General features: G+C 47.1%; 1 protein-coding gene across 3 annotated transcripts in view; it reads right to left on the reverse strand.

The window, feature by feature from the left end:
• Positions 1 to 881: 881 nt before the first annotated feature.
• ARPC1B (actin related protein 2/3 complex subunit 1B) overlaps positions 882 to 17,926 on the reverse strand; it is a 32,629-nt gene continuing 15,584 nt past the window's right edge. For all 3 annotated transcript variants that reach the window (XM_061599390.1, XM_061599389.1, XM_061599388.1), the window contains 7 exons: positions 12,294 to 12,516; positions 10,488 to 10,595; positions 8,715 to 8,921; positions 7,968 to 8,043; positions 4,797 to 4,993; positions 3,413 to 3,503; positions 882 to 1,158 (listed from right to left, as the gene is read on the reverse strand). In XM_061599390.1, the coding sequence (XP_061455374.1) occupies positions 1,120 to 1,158; positions 3,413 to 3,503; positions 4,797 to 4,993; positions 7,968 to 8,043; positions 8,715 to 8,921; positions 10,488 to 10,595; positions 12,294 to 12,516 (941 nt within the window). In that variant the 3' untranslated portion in view covers positions 882 to 1,119. The remainder of the gene's footprint in view (positions 1,159 to 3,412; positions 3,504 to 4,796; positions 4,994 to 7,967; positions 8,044 to 8,714; positions 8,922 to 10,487; positions 10,596 to 12,293; positions 12,517 to 17,926) is intronic.

Below are 17,926 nucleotides of genomic sequence, written 5' to 3' on the forward strand. Positions count from 1 at the left end.
TTTATTAATTGTCTACTTGTACTCTATTGTTTGGACTATTTCAGTATTAATATTTCAGTGGCCTTGGTTTGTTTGCTCAGTTTTATTTTTCATTTGGTTTCTGTGACTTGTCTCCTTGATTTTGCACACATTAGGAAACACTCCTATGTTTTCTGTTACACTGAGTCAGACCATCAGTCCATGTAACTCAGTATTTTCTACACTCACTGACAGCAGCTCTCCAGAGATTTGAGCAGGGGACGTGTTCAGTCCTACCTGCAGATGCCAGAGGTTGAACTGGGGCTCGCCTGCATGCAAAGCAGAGCCTCTACCCATTGAGCCACAGCCCTGGCCCAAATTTTTGTCTGGCTGTTCAGAGTAGACCCAGTGAAACTGATAGACCTAAGGGAGGTATGCCCTTTATTTTCAATGGGTCTGCTCTGAGTATGATTAGCATTAGACGCAACGCCTTAGACAAAGTGGGTAACACTAGAACGCAAAATAGCAATTAAATCTACTGCAGTAGGGCCCTGCTTTACAGCGCTTTGCTAATAAGGCGGTCGCAATTAGACTAAAGCCCCACTCATATGGCGCTTGTTCTGCTTTTACGGTAGTTTTCGGGCATCTCACGCCATTCTATTCAATGAGTTCTGCTTTACAGCGGTTTTCGCTTTACAATGGGTGTCCGGAATGTAACCTGCCGTATGAGTGGGGCCCTACTGTACTAGACCATTTGGGAGAGGAATGCTGATATATCTATCAGCTGCAATCCTAACCCCCACATACTTGGGAGTAAGCCCCACTGAATTCAACAGGACTGAGCTGTCATGGTTAGGAATGTGCCGATCCTCTCTTCCGGTGGTGGTGGTATGCGCAGGGAGACATAAGTTCTGCTACACTAATTGTGACCAGACTATCTGTTTTTTATTGAACACTAATAATTAGTCTCCCATTTTTCGCTTTGCCCATAGGGCACAGAAAATCTGCAAAGCTCGTAGCTGGTGGGATGGTTGTCTCTTAGTTTTTGTTAAATGGCAGGAAGGAAGCTTAAAGCGGGCAGACTGGAATCTTCCTTCCGTCTTCCTGGGCTCCAAGGAGGGAGAAGTGCCACTGACCATGGATTGCTCTTCAGCAGTCCTTTTACTTGATGCGCAGGCCCTTCATCGCAGACTCCAGGCTCTGAAATGAAAAGGCGAGTGGTCAGAGGAAAACCAGCATTCTGGCCAAGGAAAAGCTAAAGGAGGTTGGCAGACGTTGGGAACTGGGCCAGGGCAATTTTCCTTGTGAATATACCATGCCTAGAAATCAAAAATTGCAAGTGCTGATTTTGGCCAAAAGCTAGAACTAAGACATTTAAACCAGAAACCCAGGAAGCTGCCTTAGGCCAAGTCAGACCATCAGCCCATCAAGCTCCGTATCCCTCCAGGATTTCAGATGGGACTGTTCCCTAGTCTCACCTAGAGATGCCAGGGATGGCCAGGTGGTGGCTACCCATGATGGCCTTTTTAGTGATGGCCCCCCATTTAAGAAATGCCTTTCCTGGGGAGGTGTGTCTGTCTGTCTTACTGACTTTCAGGAGGAACTTGAAAACATTTCTGTTCACCCACGCATTTGATGGCTGAAAGATACTGTTCTGGCAATCCTGAAATTACTGGTTGGGAGAACATTTTTAGAATCCTTTTAATTATGATTATGGATGTGTTTGCTTCCCTGGGCTCCTTCAGAAAGAAGGTGGTCTATAAACTGAAGTAATAATAAAATAAAATAAATTGGAGTTATTAGGAGACCCCTCGCAGATCTACAATTCCCAGAGTTCCCTGGGAAGAGGGAGTCATTGATAAACCAAACTGGGAACTGTAGCTCTGTGAGGGGAACAGGAATCTCCTAACTATTCTCATCACTCTTAACAAACTATGTCTCAGGATTCTTTGGGGGAAACATGACTGTTAAAGTGGTATCACTTTAAATTTATAGTGGAGATGGGGCCTCAGCGTAGAGCCGTTGAAATTAATGGGCCGCCATTGGACATGTGCATGTCAGTCGGTCTACTCCGAGTGGGACTAACAAGAGATGCAACCCACGGGTGCTAAATGCAGAAAATCTCAAAAAATTCCCTCCTTGGCAGCAACAAAACAACCGAAACAATTTGGTAGCCTTTCAGGATACCCTAAACTGGCTGCCTCGGTTCTGACTAGACAGGGCCAGGCCAGCTCCAAGCCAAAGCCTGAAACCTGACAACCCTGCTGTGTGTTTACAGTGGGGTCAAATCCCACTGGGGGCATCTAAGCCCTAGGGACACACCGAAAATAATTCTTTGGATCCCAGCCTAGATAGATCACGTGGCGAGCCAAGCAAACATTTTGCCCATCTCACTTCTTCAAAGTCCTAGAAGTGTATTTCCTAGACATTGAAAAACTTCAAAAGAAGTAATCCCAAGGGGAGATAAAGAGTTGGACCACAGACCTTATTAATTGAACCACTTTTACGGGACGGTGTCCATAGGGTAGGGGAACCTCAGGGGTGGGGGCCAAATGCAGCCCTCTTTATCAGGCCCTTGGCTGTCTCCCCAGGCTACACCCCTTACTGGCCCTGCTTCACACCTGAACCCGGGGGGGGGGGCTGTTTTTGGCTAAGATGTGTCCTTGAACCCTGACAATGCCTCTTCCTTGCCTGGATGGTGCAGAGAGACAGAGATGAGTGTACAAAGTAGCCTGCTGTGCTGCTCCACCCACTTTTGCTTCTGGCCCTGCCCACCTGGCAGGCCAGGATTGGCCCACGGGCCGGCGGTTTCTTCACCCCTGACACAGGGATATGGGAAGGTGACTTATAGTGGCTCAGCCTATTTGTCCACATCGTCCTGGTATTGTTTGCTGCTCTGACTGGCAGTTGCTGTACAGTGGGGTCGACCCCATCACCTGTTACCTTAGTGGTCATGAAGCTGTGGCCCTCCTGATGCTGTTGGAGTCCAGTTCCCATCAGCCTCAGCCAGCATGACCAATGATGGGCGCTGGAGTCCATCAACCCTTGGGGAGCCACAAGTCCGTTTTAAACTGGAGATGAACCTGGGACTTTCAGCATACAAGCAGGAGCTCTGCCACTAGGCTATCTAGTCCCACTGTCTTAAAAAGCAATGGCCTCCTGCATCCACTCCAGGAGATGTTCCATAGGGATTTGAACCAATGAGCGCAATGTTGGGAGTAAACACCAATGCATGTTACAAGTGACCTAAACCAGTGGGTGGTGATAGAAAGGCAATCTTAACTTCCCTCTGCTGATTCCAGGTTTTACTCCTCCCCTTCCTCCCTTCTCTTCCTGTCTTTGTTCTCAGTTCATTAGTAATGGCTCCCAAACTACAAGCCATATATATATTCTTTTTTTTCATATATATGCAGGAACTGTTCTGCATTGCACCTCTTCTCCCCCTGTTGCTTACCTTGATGTCCCATATGCTCATGCCCCCATCCATTCCTGTGGTGCAGAACTTGGAGCAATTGCCTTTCCCACCAGCAATCACAGATATTTGGCTAAAAGGGAAAAGAAGACAGCTGTAGACATGTCAGTGCCAGCCTGGCAGCACTCAAATAATCTACAAATATTCCTCAAATTAGGGCATGTGGATAGTTCCAAGAGCAGGGCCTTTTCTGCCACAGCCCTCCCTCACTATGAAACTCTACCTCAACAGAGGTGAACATACAAAGTGGCTTGAAATTGAGTCGGATCCATGGCCCATCATTGCCTCTACTACCTCTTCAGGGTCTCAGGCTGCGTACACACCAAACATTTAAATCATGTGGCTTCACCCATAGAATCCTGGGAACTGTAGTTTACCCTTCACAGAGCTACCATTCTTAGCACCCTTAACAAATTACAGTTCCCAGGATGTGCTTTAAATGTACGGTATATATTATGCAACCTCAGACAGGGGTCTTTCCCAGCCTACTTGGGAAATGCCAAGGATTGAACCTGGGACTGTCTGCATGCAGACCAGCTGCTCTACCACTGAGCCAGTCCTGCTCAGCACATCCAGTGACCTGGGCAATGTGTGGGGACTTTCTCTGAGTTAGGGGCTTGGCTTGCATGCTTGCCACCAATGTGCTCAGTGGACACATTTCTGCAGTTATTTATGGCATGCAGGCGTGGGGGGTGGATTCTGCAGCCAGGTATTGAACCGGGGACCTTCTGCATTGGATCCTACGTGCCCCTGAAGTTCAACTGACCTTTACCAGGGGCTGAGCCTTCAGTGTGGCAGACCCTGACCTGTGGAACTCCTTGCCAATGGAGGTTCAGTAGGAGTCGCCTCTGTTTGCTTTTAGATGACTTCTAAAAACTATTACTCAGAGAGTTCTTCCAAACCTGAGGCCCTTTTGCCAACCAGCTCTTACTGATGCGTTTGACATTTTTATTGCAAAATACGGTGTGTTTCCAGTCTGTATACCACTTTGTGATATTTTATACAGAAGTGCAGTTTATAAATATTTAAATAAATAAAGCAGGTACTTTGCCGCTGAGCCAAGGACCCTCCCCAAAGATGCTTGATAGCTTCAAGCAGGATCTCAAGGAGAACTGAGGAAAAGCTGAACTTAAGGCCTTAGGCTGAGCTGGGCCCTCTAGCCCAGCGCTGCTTGGTCTTGGCTGGCAATGGCTCTCCAACATCTTACGGGGGTGTGCACGTCTTTCTGCAGCCCTGCTACCCAGCTGCTGAGGACAGACCCTGTTGGTGGGATCCTTGGATCAGGCTGAAGCAGCTGAGCGGTAGCAGGTTCTGCAAGGTTACGATATTTAATTGGAGAAAGGGCTGAGCTGACAGGAGCACTTGCCTGATGCTGTTCTTGTGGAGCGTGTCCAGGGTGGCATTGGCAGTATCAGAGCTGGCCTTCTTATCCAGGTTCTGGAAGCGCTCGCGAGCCGTGAGGCCGCGTTGGGAGCTCTGTTTGGGGATGTCCAGCTTCCCTCCGAAAGTCAGAATGCCCTGCTGCTCATCATAGGTGAAGAGCATTGGACAGCAGTCATGTCCCTGAGGACAGGCAAGCAGAGGACATTGCTTCTGAGACGTTTTATTAACATAATTTTAAAACATTCTCAATGTTCCTTCCAACAGCCCTGTAAGGTAGGCCATTAACAAAAATGATGATGATGATATCGTCTATGTGTATGGGACGTTACAAAGAATGAACTGAATAGGTCCCTGCCCCAAGGGGCTTACAGTCTAAATCCCAAACTTTTTTTCCCACACGGACCACTTGAAAATTGTTCAGGGTCTTGGTGGATCACTTAATGATTTTTCTGCCTGTTTGGGCAATTGTAACATGATGTGCTAGATGCTGTATGACCTTTCATTGTCTCTGTATTGTTTCTTTTCTTTCTTACGTGTTGTATTGTCTTGTATTGCAATTTGAACTCTATAGAATTGAAATTGTAATACAATAAAATACAAGGAAGAAAAGAAGCAAAAGTACAATTAGAAATCGACATGACTATTCGGTGAGATGGATGTGCTGCCTCTCATTTTCAACCAGAAATCCACAGACGTGCTGGGGAACCACTTGGACAAGGTTTGTGGGCCACAGCTTGGGAACCCCTGGTCTAGATAACACCACGCGGGAGACAACAGAGGAAAGGGAGGCAAAGGGAGGCAAGGGGAAACAGAGGTAGAATCTGTGATGACTGAAGTGGCATAGAGAAACATAGGGGTGGGAAGTACCTTGGCAGTCATCTCATCCCACCCCCTGCACAATGCAGGATCTGCAGCTGGGGAACCTCTGGCCAATCCTGGTCCTCCAGAGGGTCCTATTTGGCCCACAAGGCCATTTCTAACAAGAAGAGTGTGGTGGCACCTTCTCTTTCAGTGGTGTAGTGGTCAGAGTGTCAGACTGGAGCCTGCAAGACTAGAGTTCAAATCCTTGCTCGGCCATGAAGCTCACTGGGTGATCTTGGGCCAGTCTCTGTCTCTCAGCCTAACCTACCTCACAGGGTTGTTGTGAGGATAAAACCAGGAGAGGAAGAACCATGTTTGTATGCCACCTTAAGCTCCTTGGAGGAAAGGTGGGATATTATTATTACTATTATTATTATTATTATTATTATTATTTATTACTACTACTGCTGCCACTCCTCTTTGGAATTTCCCCCGCTACATATTAGACAAGCACTGTTTCTTGGGTTTTTTTAGCACCTGCTGAAGGTCTTCCTCTTTCAACAGGCCTTTTAAGTGAAGATCTTTGTCCCGGTCTGTGTCTGTATTAGAATTATTTTAACTATTTTTATGTATGGAATTGTTTTTAATTGTTTTATATACAGAACTGTTTTAGTTGTTTTTTACACCTTTCTTGTTTTACAGCTGTAATTGTTTTATTTATTTTATCATAGAATCATAGAGTTGGAAGAGGCCTATAAGGCCATCAAGTCCAACCCCCTGCTCAACACAAGGAATCCAGATTAAAGCATACTCAACAGGTGGCTGTCCAGCTGCCTCTTGAAGGCCTCCAATCTTGGAGAGCCCCACCTCCCTAGGTCATTGCTTCCATTGTTGTACTGCTCTAACCATTAGGAAGTTTTTCCTGATGTTCAGCCGAAATCTGACTTCGTGTAACTTTATCCTATTACTATATAACCTGCACACTGAGACAATTTGGAAGAGATCCTGGCCCTCCTCTGTGTGGCAACCTTTCAAGGACTTGAAGAATGCTATCGTATCTCCCCTCAGTCTTCTCTTCTCAAGGCTAAACATGCTCAGTTCTTTCAGTCTCTCCTTGTAGGGCTTTATTTCCAGTCCCCTGATTATCCTCGTTGCCCTCCTCTGAACCTGTTCGAGTTTGTCTGCATCCTTCTTAAAGTGCAGTGTCCAGAACTGGATGCAGTACTCAAGATGAGGCCTAACCAGTGCTGAATAGAGGAGAACTAGTACTTCAGCTATTTCGAAACTACTTCTGTTAATGCAGCCTAAAATAGCATTTGTGTTTATTGCAGCCACATCTCACTGTTGGCTCATATTCAGCTTATGATCAACGACAATGCCAAGATCCTTCTCACATGTCGTATTGCTGAGCCAAGTATCCCCCATCTTATAACTGTGCATTTGGTTTATTTTTTCCTAAGCGTAGAACTTTGCATTTCTCCCTGTTAAATTTCATTCTGTTGTTTTCAGCCGCATGCCCCAGCCTATCAAGGTTCCTGCATTGAGCAGGGGGTTGGACTTGATGGCCTCAAAGGCCCTTCCAACTCTACTATTCTATGATTCTGTCTTCCAGGGTATTAGTTATCTCTCCCAATTCTGTATCATATGCAAGTTTGACAAGAATTCCCTGCACCTCCTCATCCAAGTTTATGATTAATATCATAAAAATAGCATTTACTTTTTTTACATTTTTCTTTTATAATTGTATATTGTGTTGTTGTGACCCACCCTGGGACCTTCTGATGGAGGGCAGGTAAGAAATCTAATAAATAAAGGCAGAACAGAACCAACACAGACAATTCCTGGCTTCAGCAAGATACAACTGAGTCCTTCAGGGCCACCTAGTGGCTAAACTATGGAATAACACTGTCCACACAGCAGGCCTTGCACTCTAGTCTAGCTAATGAGGTCATCAGTAGCACCATCAGGGCAGAAGTCTGGGGTAGAGGTCCAGGGCCCCACTCTGCAGAATGAGCAAGAGGGGTCCCAAATGCAGCAGGGGTGGCTTATAACATTTTGAAGTAAGTGAAGGAAGACACATTACCAACTAAGGAAATTTGGGGGAGGGATGATAATGAAGTCTAGAGTCTAAAATTATTTAACTGCACCACTAGAAGCCGAGATGCTATCACTGCAGAGAGGGTGTGTGTGTGTGTGTGTCTGTTTTATTAAGAGGAGGGTATTCAAGCCTGCAGTCCTCCACTTGCAGTCTGCTTACAGGATTATATTGCTTGCTATTGCTCCACATTTGAAATGGGCCTGAATCTTCACTGCATAAATAAACTGTTGGAAAGAGCTATAATATGCAACTTACTGCAGCCACCAGGCTGTTCTCAGTGATGAAGGTCACAGCCAGGAGGGGCAGAGTCTCCGTGGACAGGCAGGCCACACTGAAGGGAAGAACAAGGCAAGAGTGGTTAGCACAGATTAGCTGCTTCACAGCCCCACCAAAAGATTCCGCTAGCATCATGCCCCTGGGTTCCAACTCCCCATGGCTGGGAGACAAGGCTGTGGATCTGGAGGAGGGCTGGAAGAGGAAATTGCTCTCAGAGCCAGCCACTGACATCCCCAGCATTCCAGAAGCTCTGGGAGAGGTTCCTCTTCTGCCAGCATCTCTCCAGCCTGAGCAGGCCCTGCTGCTCTCCTCTTACTCTGAGGACAACAGCCCAGACACCCCAGCAGAACAATCCATCAGCGTCAACGGCTGTTGAAGAAGGCTAGGGCCCCTTTAATTGAAGAGGCTACTGTCATTGGAGGCAGAGTTAGCCACACTGATGGAGCTGTTGCTCTGTTGAAAGCTCAGCACAGGATTGCCTGTTGCTGAAGCAACATCCCAGCTTGTCTCCTAGGAGTTTAAGTCTGAGCTCTCAGCAGAGCTGTCCAAGGTGCTCTCTGTATTCTGAACTTCCTCCTTGCTTTGATTGCCCAGAACCTGGATGTTGTGTCAGCTTGTCTTTTTGTCTCCAAATCAACTCATCCCAAGGACAACAAAGTCCCTGCAGCCGTTTGGATCAGGCTAGTTCATCTGAAAGGCACAACTTTCCCCAACCATCCCACTTACGCCATTTTCTTGTTGGCATCCGCGAGGCAGATGGTGCTGTCATGACCCACCCAGGCCACACGACTGCCGCTGTCGGAGAAGCAGATGCTGTGGACCCAGCCGCAGCTGCTGCTCGACTCAAACATGATCTCTCCAAAGGGCATCTTGGACCCCCAGGGGGTAGGCAATGGCCGCTCCTCAACCTCTTTGATGTAAGCAGAGAAAATCCTGCAGAGTGGGGAGAGGATGGGGGGAGCGTGTTATGAGGGGTCTGAATGCAGTGGATGGAGAACAGGAGCCATGTTGCCTACACAGATAATTATATTATCCAACATTTCACAGGACAAAAAAAAAAGACACACTCTTCCATACCCAGGCCTTCTCAGAGGTCCAGAGAGGCCCAGGCCACTTCCAGCTTCTGAGACCCTCTAGCCACAACAAAAATTTAAAAAATGACAATCCACAAAAACAAAACAAGGCACTAAGAGAGAGAGAGAGAGAATTGTTTGCTTCAGTTTGCAGCTCTAAGCTGAGAGAATGTGTCACGTTTTCATCCAAAGCGCATAAAAAAGAAAGTTGTGAAACTTATCAAAGGCCAAAAAATTAACAAGTGTCTAAATTTGAGGCTGCTTTTGAGATTCAGGCCTTGGGCCAAATGACCCTCCTGACCGGCCCTGTCCATACCTGTAAAATCTCCCGCCCCTGCCACCATGTTCACACACCAAGGACCATCGACTAAGCTGTTCACCATTACACACTGCTGAAGCTTCATCTTTGCTTGCTATATGCTGAATTCATGTACTCCACTATAATTCATCCTGCACTAACTCTGCCTATGTACTACCTTGATTATTGGAGACACCATACCTCTGAATACCAGGCACTGGGGAACAAGAGTAGGTAGAAAACTGTCCTGGTCATGTCCTGCTTGTGGGCTTCGCAGAGGCATCTGGTTGGCCACTGTAAGAACAGATGGGCCTTTGGCTTAAACCCAGCAGAACTCTTCTTATGTTTTTCTTATGTTTTTATGGTGTAGCGGTCAGAGTGTCAGGTTGAAATCCCTGCTCAGCCCTGAAGCTCAGTCCCTGCCTCTCAGCCTAACCTACCTCACAGGGTTGCTGGCAGGATAACATCGGGAAGGGGAGAACCATTTTTGTATGCCACCTTGAGCTCCTTGAAGGAAAGGCAGGATATAAATGTAATAATAAATAATAAGAACAGTTGGAAAATGGCAACTTGGTATCATTCTCTTGTAGATGAATAACTATAGACAACCATTATCCATGTTGTAACTTAACCTAACCTCAATGGGCATATAACTTAGTGAAAAATGACATGGATTGTAGCCATTGCTAATCTACTCAAAGTAGACCCACTGAAATGAACAGGCCTCAGTAACTTTGTTTCATTACTTTCAATGGTTCTACTCTGAGTAGAACTTAGTTGAATACAGCCCCTTGTCTATCTTTCTGCTAAGCCCACTTTTTTATCTTGACAGCAAGCAGAATGTTGTGTGATGGAAGTCTTTTTCCCACTTGGCTCCATCATACCTGGTGAAGTGGTTCCGAGCAAGTGAGAGGACATGCGCACACGTGTATGTATGAGTATGTCCACCAAAGGGGAAATGCAATGGGAAGAATGTTTTGAAGATATGTTGATACCACACCCTTGCTGAAGCTAAGCAGGAGTAGATCTGGTCAATGTCTGGACAGGAGACCACCCAAGGAACCACACACACACACGCCTCCTTAAGACACAGGTTGAAGCAAACCAGAAGACAGACAGACAGACAACCTGCATTTGAAGTCACAGGATCCAGCTGCCAAGAGAACATTGTTGGGGTGCCAGTCCAGGCTAAGTATTGTCGATCGAATGGGCTTCTTGATATGTTTACAAACCCACCTAGGAGAGATAGCAACTATGAGGAACAAGTCATGGTAAGCAAAAAGCCCTCTGTGACGCCCCAGACATCCCTTGAATACCATGTAAATTAATCCAAAAAGGACACACACTTAGACTTCCTTTGATCAAGATGAATTAGACTGGCAGGCAATAGTGACAGGGCCTTTTTTGGTGGTAACCCTACTCTTGTGGAATTCCCTCCTTGAAACCCTTGTTGCTTCAATCTGTTTTTAGTTAAGATGTCAGACTGCATTATTTCAATTGCTTAAAAATGTGGGGGTGTCTGTTTTGAAATCGCTTTATCTGATTTGTTATGCTGACGTGTAGAGTGTTTTAGACAGCTGTCACATATGTATTGATATTTACACTATTACACTGCTGAAATATAATAATAATAAATAATAAAATTTTATTTCTTGGTCGCCTATCTGTCCGAATTAACGGACACTCTAGGCGACTCACAACAATAATTAAAATACAGTATAATCGAAACACAATCATCAATTTATCCAACATCAAAACATCAATTAAAACATCAAAGTTACTACTCCACCCCCAAGTTCCTATAGGCCTGCCTGAATAGCCAGGTCTTTAAAGCTTGGCGAAAATTCGACAGGGAGGAGGCATGTCGAAGGTCGTAAGGGAGAGAGTTCCAGAGGGTGGGGGCCACAATCGAGAACGCCCTCTCTCTGGTCTGCACCAGCCTAGCTGTTTTGACTGGTGGGACCGAGAGGAGGTCCTGTGTGGCTGATCTTGTAAGGCGGCCTAATTGGTGATAGTGGAGGCGGTCCTTCAGATAAACTGGGCTGAAACCGTGTAGGGTTTTAAAGGTTAACACCAACACCTTGAATTGGGCCCGGTAAACCACTGGCAACCAGTGCAGGTCCATCAGGTGATGTGATCCTGGCGACAGCTACACTTAATCAAGCGTGCCGCTGCATTTTGCACCAGTTGCAGTTTCCGGACCATTTTCAAGGGTAACCCCACATAGAGCGCATTACAGTAGTCCAAGCGAGAGGAGACCAGGGCATGTATCACTCATGGGAGCAGATGTACAGGAAGGTAGGGTTGCAGCCTCTGTATCAGATGTAATTGATACCAAGCCGCCCGACTCACTGCCGAAACCTGAGCCTCCATGGACAGCTGGGAGTCAAGAATAACCCCCAGGCTGCGGACCTGGTCTTGCAGGGGTAATCTCACCCCATTAAGGACCAGATCGATATCTCCTAACCTTCTCTTGTCACCCACGAGCAACACCTCGGTCTTGTCGGGATTTAGCTTCAGCCTGTTCTCGCCCATCCATCCACTTACGGACTCCAGGCACTTGGACATGGTCTCCACAGCCAATTCTGGTGAGGACTTAAATGAGAGATAGAGCTGAGTGTCATCCGCATATTGATGACACTGCAGCCCAAAGCTCCTGATGATGATGGCTCCCAGCAGCTTCATATAGATGTTAAATAGCATGGGGGAGAGGATAGAACCCTGTGGCACTCCACAATATAGAGCTGAACTCTTTTATACATATTATATGTATAATATATGCATTTTTGGTATATAATTTTGCATATAATTAGTCGGGCATCTGATGCAAGAGGTGGTCCGATAAAGGCAAAGCTTGATCGGGTCAGAACTGCCAAATTCCATGTTTCAATCTGTTTCTCACAGATTCCTCCTCCTTCCCTAGCTGAGACTCACCAGTCATTCTCTTGCTCAAAGTAGCAGATGGAGATGAGCCTGGAGCCGCTGCCAACGGCAAACTTGTTCTCTTTCGGAGACCACTTCACACAACGGGCGGCCCGATTGATCCGCAGGATGACCAGCGTCGGCTTCCACACATTGCCCTTCAAGGTCCACACGTAGGCGTTCCGGTCTGTCCCACAGGTCACAATGCGGTTGCTGTCTGGGGCCCAGTCAATGCCTGCAAAGAGCACAGGGGTTCAGAGGACTGGAGTCAGAAAAGATGAGTTTCTCAAGTGCAGCATCTTAGATTTGATTGCAAGGGTTGCTAAATTTAACAGGAGACTCCTCAATGAGTAAATGAACTGTGTTTCATTTTAAAGAAACATTCAAGACTATAGTCCTTATGATCATCAAGACAGGTGTCTTAGATTTGATTTATTTATTTATTTATTTATTTTTAAAACTTATATACCGCCCGACTAGCAATAGCTCTCAGGGCGGTGAACATAGATACAATAAAATACAATATAATACAAAAACAGTCTAAAATCAGATTTCACAATCTAAAAACAGCAAAGGCTAAAATCAAATTACAAACATTACAATCATTAACAAAAAATTAAAATGCCTCTGAGTAGAGAACGGTTTTAACCTGGCGCCGAAAGGATGATAGTGTCGGCGCCAGGCGAACCTCCTTGGGGAGACTATTCCATAGTTCGGGGGCCACCACTGAGAAGGCCCTTGATCTTGTCACTGCCCTCCGGGCCTCCCTATGAGTCGGGACCCTGAGGAGGGCCTTCGTAGCAGACCGTAGTGTATGAGCCGGTTCATAGCGGGAGAGGCGTTCCGACAGATATCGAGGCCCCACGCCGTATAAGGCTTTATAGGTTAATACCAATACTTTGAATTTGGCCCGGAAGCGTATTGGAAGCCAGTGCAAGCGGGCCAAAACAGGTGTTATATGGTCAGACCGCTTCGTTCTTGTTAGCAGTCTGGCCGCCGCATTTTGCACCAGCTGTAGCTTCCGAACTGTCTTCAGAGGTAGCCCTACGTAGAGCGCATTACAGTAATCCAAACGTGAGGTTACCAGAGCATGTACTACTGATGTAAGATCCTCCTTACTGAGGTAGGGACGTAGCTGGGCTACCAATCGAAGTTGGTAGAACGCATTCCGTGCCACCGAAGCTACATGAGCCTCAAGTGACAGGGAAGAGTCTAGAACGACTCCCAGACTACGAACCTGTTCCTTTAGGGGGAGTGTAACCCCATCCAGGACAGGATATGTATCCACCATCTGATTGGAAAAACCATCCACCAACAGCATCTCAGTCTTATCAGGATTGAGTCTCAGTTTGTTAGTTCTCATCCAATCCATTGTTGCGTCCAGGCAACGGTTCAGCACATTGACCGCCTTACCTGAGGAAGATGAAAAGGAGAAGTAGAGTTGCGTGTCATCAGCATACTGATGACAACGCACTCCAAAACTCCTGATGACCTCTCCCAACGGCTTCATGTAGATATTAAAAAGCAGGGGGGACAAAACTGACCCCTGCGGGACCCATATTGGAGAGCCCGCGGTGTCGAGCAATGTTCCCCAAGCACTACCTTCTGGAGACGACCCGCCAAGTAGGAGCGGAACCACTGCCAAGCAGTACCTCCAACTCCCAACTCCGCGAGCCTCTCCAGAAGGATACCATGGTCGATAGTATCAAAAGCCGCTGAGAGATCAAGGAGAATCAACAGAGTTACACTCCCTCTGTCTCTCTCCCGACATAGATCATCAAACAGGGCGACCAAGGCCGTCTCAGTGCCGAAACCGGGCCTGAAACCCGATTGAAATGGATCTAGATAATCGGTTTCATCCAATAGCGCCTGGAGCTGGTCAGCAACCACTCGTTCCAAGATCTTGCCGAGATATGGAACATTTGCCACTGGTCTGTAGCTGCTGAAATCCTCTGGGTCCAGGGAAGGCTTTTTCAGGAGTGGTCTCACTGCTGCCTCCTTCAGACAGCCAGGGACCACTCCCTCTCGCAAGGAGGCATTTATCACTTCCCTGGCCCAGCCAATTGTTCCCTCCTTGCCAGTTTTTATTAGCCAAGACGGGCAAGGTTCTAGTACCGAAGTGGTTGCACGTACCTGTCCAAGCACCTTGTCCACGTCCTCGAACTGAACCGACTGAAACTCATCCAACAAAACATGATAAGACTGTGCACCAGACACTCACTAGGGATTAACTGCTATAAAATGAGAGTCTAGGTCCCGACAAATGCGTAAGATCTTATGCTGGAAGTGCTCAGCAAACTCATTACAGCGGGCCACCGAAGTATCTACAGTGTCCTGAAGGCCTAGATGGAGTAGCCCTCGGACAACTCTAAAAAGCTCCGCTGGGCGGGAGAGAGATGCCTTAATAGTGGCGGCGAAATATTGTTTTTTCGCCGCCCTCACCGCTCCTATATACCGCTTGGTGAAAGCACAAACCAGCATATAGTTGCATTCATCAGGAGTTCGTCTCCATCTCCGCTCAAGCCGCCTCCTATCTTGCTTCATCGCCCTCAACTCTGGAGTATACCAAGGAGCTGAATGAGCTCTGCAAAGGAGAGGGCGCGCAGGAGCGATCGTGTCGACAGCCCGGGCCATCTCCGCATTCCACAGATTAACCAGGGCTTCAACAGGAGCGCCAGTCCTATCAGCTGGAAAATCCCCCAGAGCCCTTTGAAAACCTTCAGGATTCATTAGTCTCCGGGCGCAGACCAATTTAATAGGTCCCCCACCCTTGCGGAGGGAAAAGGTCGCTGAAAGTCTAAACTTCAGCAAGCAGTGATCTGTCCATGACAAAGGGAGAGATGTAAAACTCCCCACATCCAGATCACTATCCCCATGTCCAGTAACAAAAATGATTGCAAGGGCTGCTAAATTTAATCAACAAATAAATAATGCTTCATTTTAAAAAACAAACACAAAATCAAGGCTATAGTCCTTATGATTGTCAAGACAGGTTTGAAGATGTATGGGCAATGCCTGGTAGAATTTTAGAGACTGGGTTGAAGATGAGCAATTGGGGAGGCCAGAGTATGAATGCCAAAGGTTGGGAGTGAAGCTTCAGTGACCTGCTCCTTCATAGAATACAAAGTGGCTTATAGCGCCGGTGATTGAACCTGGGACCTTCTGCATGGAAAGCAGATGCTCTGCCATGGAGCTACGGCCCTTTCTTCTCAGAAGTCAGTTCCATGGATTGCAGCCTCAATAATTTAATTTAAATATCACAAAAGTTTTTTTAAGTAATAGAGGTAAATACAAATTATGGTTAAAGTGTTGGACTAGGATGGGCAGAGTTGACCCCACTTAGCCATGATATCCCACTGGGCCAATCACTTTCTTCACACTCAACCCAACCTCACAGGGCTGTTGTGATGATGAAACAGGAGAAGCCCATGGGCCACTCTGAACTCTTTGGAGTAAGAACAGTCTGTGTTGTTTTTTAAAAATGGCATAAATAAATAAAATTAATTAAAAACCAGGAGCCTTGGTGCACTGGGTCAACATTTGCACTTGATTTCCACTTTTCCGACACCTGCTTTCCCCTCTTTCTGCAACTATCAGAGCTCAGCTAAGCCCAACCAGTATTCTGGCTTCTTTGCTAAGCACGTATGTTAAAAAGCAAAAGGTATGTTAAAAAGTATGTTAAAAAGCGTTGGCCCATCAAAAAAATTCCAAAATTGATATTAGAGCAATACCGAAATAACAGGCCAACAAAAATGTTACATTCTGTACAAGCTTTTGAGTTCTCCAGGACTATTCATCAAGCTACATACACCTTCCCCAGCCTGTGGCCCTCCAGATGTTGCTGGACTCCAAATTCTGTGGGCCCCAGCCAGCATGGCCAACGGACAAGGGCGATGGGAGCTGTAGTCCAACAAAATCTGGAGGGCACCAGTCTGGGAAAAGCCGAGGAGGAAATGGGGAGGTGTCATAGTCTTAAGCCAGGGATGGCTGGTGCCCATCGGGACTGGAGGGGCAGAAAGCAGAGAGCCCAACGGGAGGTGGAGCAGAGCCAATGATGGGCAGAGCCAACTGACGCTAGTTCTGTCCCCATCCTCCTCCCTACTAAGTCCCACAAGGGACAACACTGAGACTGAGGAGGAGGAAGTTGACAGCCAGGGCCACCCTCTGGACTGGATGTAAAGAGGAAGGCAGGCAGGTGGGAGCCAGCCGAGGGCGGACTGAGGTTGGTGGGGAAGTGGCCCTGTTGCCCTAACGGAGCAGCCTCCATTCTCTTAAGACGGACCGAGGGAGGAGGCGGCCATTGCAATGAGACTCCTAAGCATCTAACAGAGAGTTATTTGAATGATGGCTCTCTCCTCCCACATTCCATCTTAAGACTGCGACTAAGCGCAGACTCCATCTGTGGCTCCAACCATCAACAGAAGAACATAAAAAAAGCCATGCTGGATCAGGCCCAATGGCCCATCGAGTGGCCAACCAGATGTCTATGGGAAACCCACAAGCAGGACCTGAGTGCGAGTGCGCTCTCCTCTCCTTGCAGTTTCAAGCAACTGGCATTTAGAAGGATGCCGCTTCCGACAGTGGAGGCAGCCATCGCAGCTGGTAGCCACTGATAAATCTATCCTCCATGGATTTGGCTAATCCCCTGTGGATTGCTTAACTGAAAGAAGAAATTGAAAGGGGATCTAGATGGGCTCCTACCGGGAGGAAGGGCAGGATATAAATCTAATAAATATAGGAAGGAGGTGTTCAGTTATAAGAACAGAAGGAGAGCCCTGCTAGATCAGGCAGTGGCCCATCTAGGCTGGCGTCCTGTTCTCACAGTGGCCAACCAGATGCTTATGGGAATGCACAAGCAAGACCTAGGCGCAACAGGACTCTCCCCACTTCTGATTCCCAGCAACTGGCATTCAGAGGTGTATTGCCTCCGACAGCTAGTAGGTACTGATAGCCTTCTCTTGCATGAATCTATCTAAACCTCTTAAAGCACCCAAGTTGGCAGCTATCAGTGCTTCTTGTGGGAGCGATTCAACCTTGTTTTGTTTACCATCAAGCCTGATGACGAGTTCTGGAGAACCCCAAAGCTTGCACACTCTTTTGTAGCATGCCTTTTAAAGAAATGAAAGACACATATGTGACAAGACGCAGGAGCTGCCCGGGGGAATATAGGGGGAGGAGGAGAATTCTCCCACAAAATGGCCAGTAGAGGGCACCCTTGGCCACTACATGCCCCTGAGCGTTGAGTGATGTAGACCATAAGTGGAATACCTCTTTCCCAGTTTGTAGATAAATCGGGGTAGCCAACATGGTGCCCTCTGGATGCTGGACTACATCTCCCATCATCCCATAGTCCACTGGCTATGCTGGCTGGGGCTGATGGGAGTTGGAGTCCAACAATATTTGGAGGGCACATTAGTTATATGCAAGAGAGATAATGAACACTAAAAACGGCAGGAGAAATGGGGAGTTCTGATGTGTGGGGCACACACAGTCTGCTATCACAATCACTGTAATGAACTGGAGTTTCTTGGAAGTGGGCACACCTGCTAGATGGCAAGGATACACCGCAACAGTGATGTAGTTTTAGACTTAGCTTGCGTGCACACCACACATTTAAAACATATTTTCTCCCCAAAGAATTCTGG

This window comes from Rhineura floridana, chromosome 17 (genome assembly GCF_030035675.1).
Source record: "Rhineura floridana isolate rRhiFlo1 chromosome 17, rRhiFlo1.hap2, whole genome shotgun sequence".
Taxonomy (NCBI): domain Eukaryota; kingdom Metazoa; phylum Chordata; class Lepidosauria; order Squamata; family Rhineuridae; genus Rhineura; species Rhineura floridana.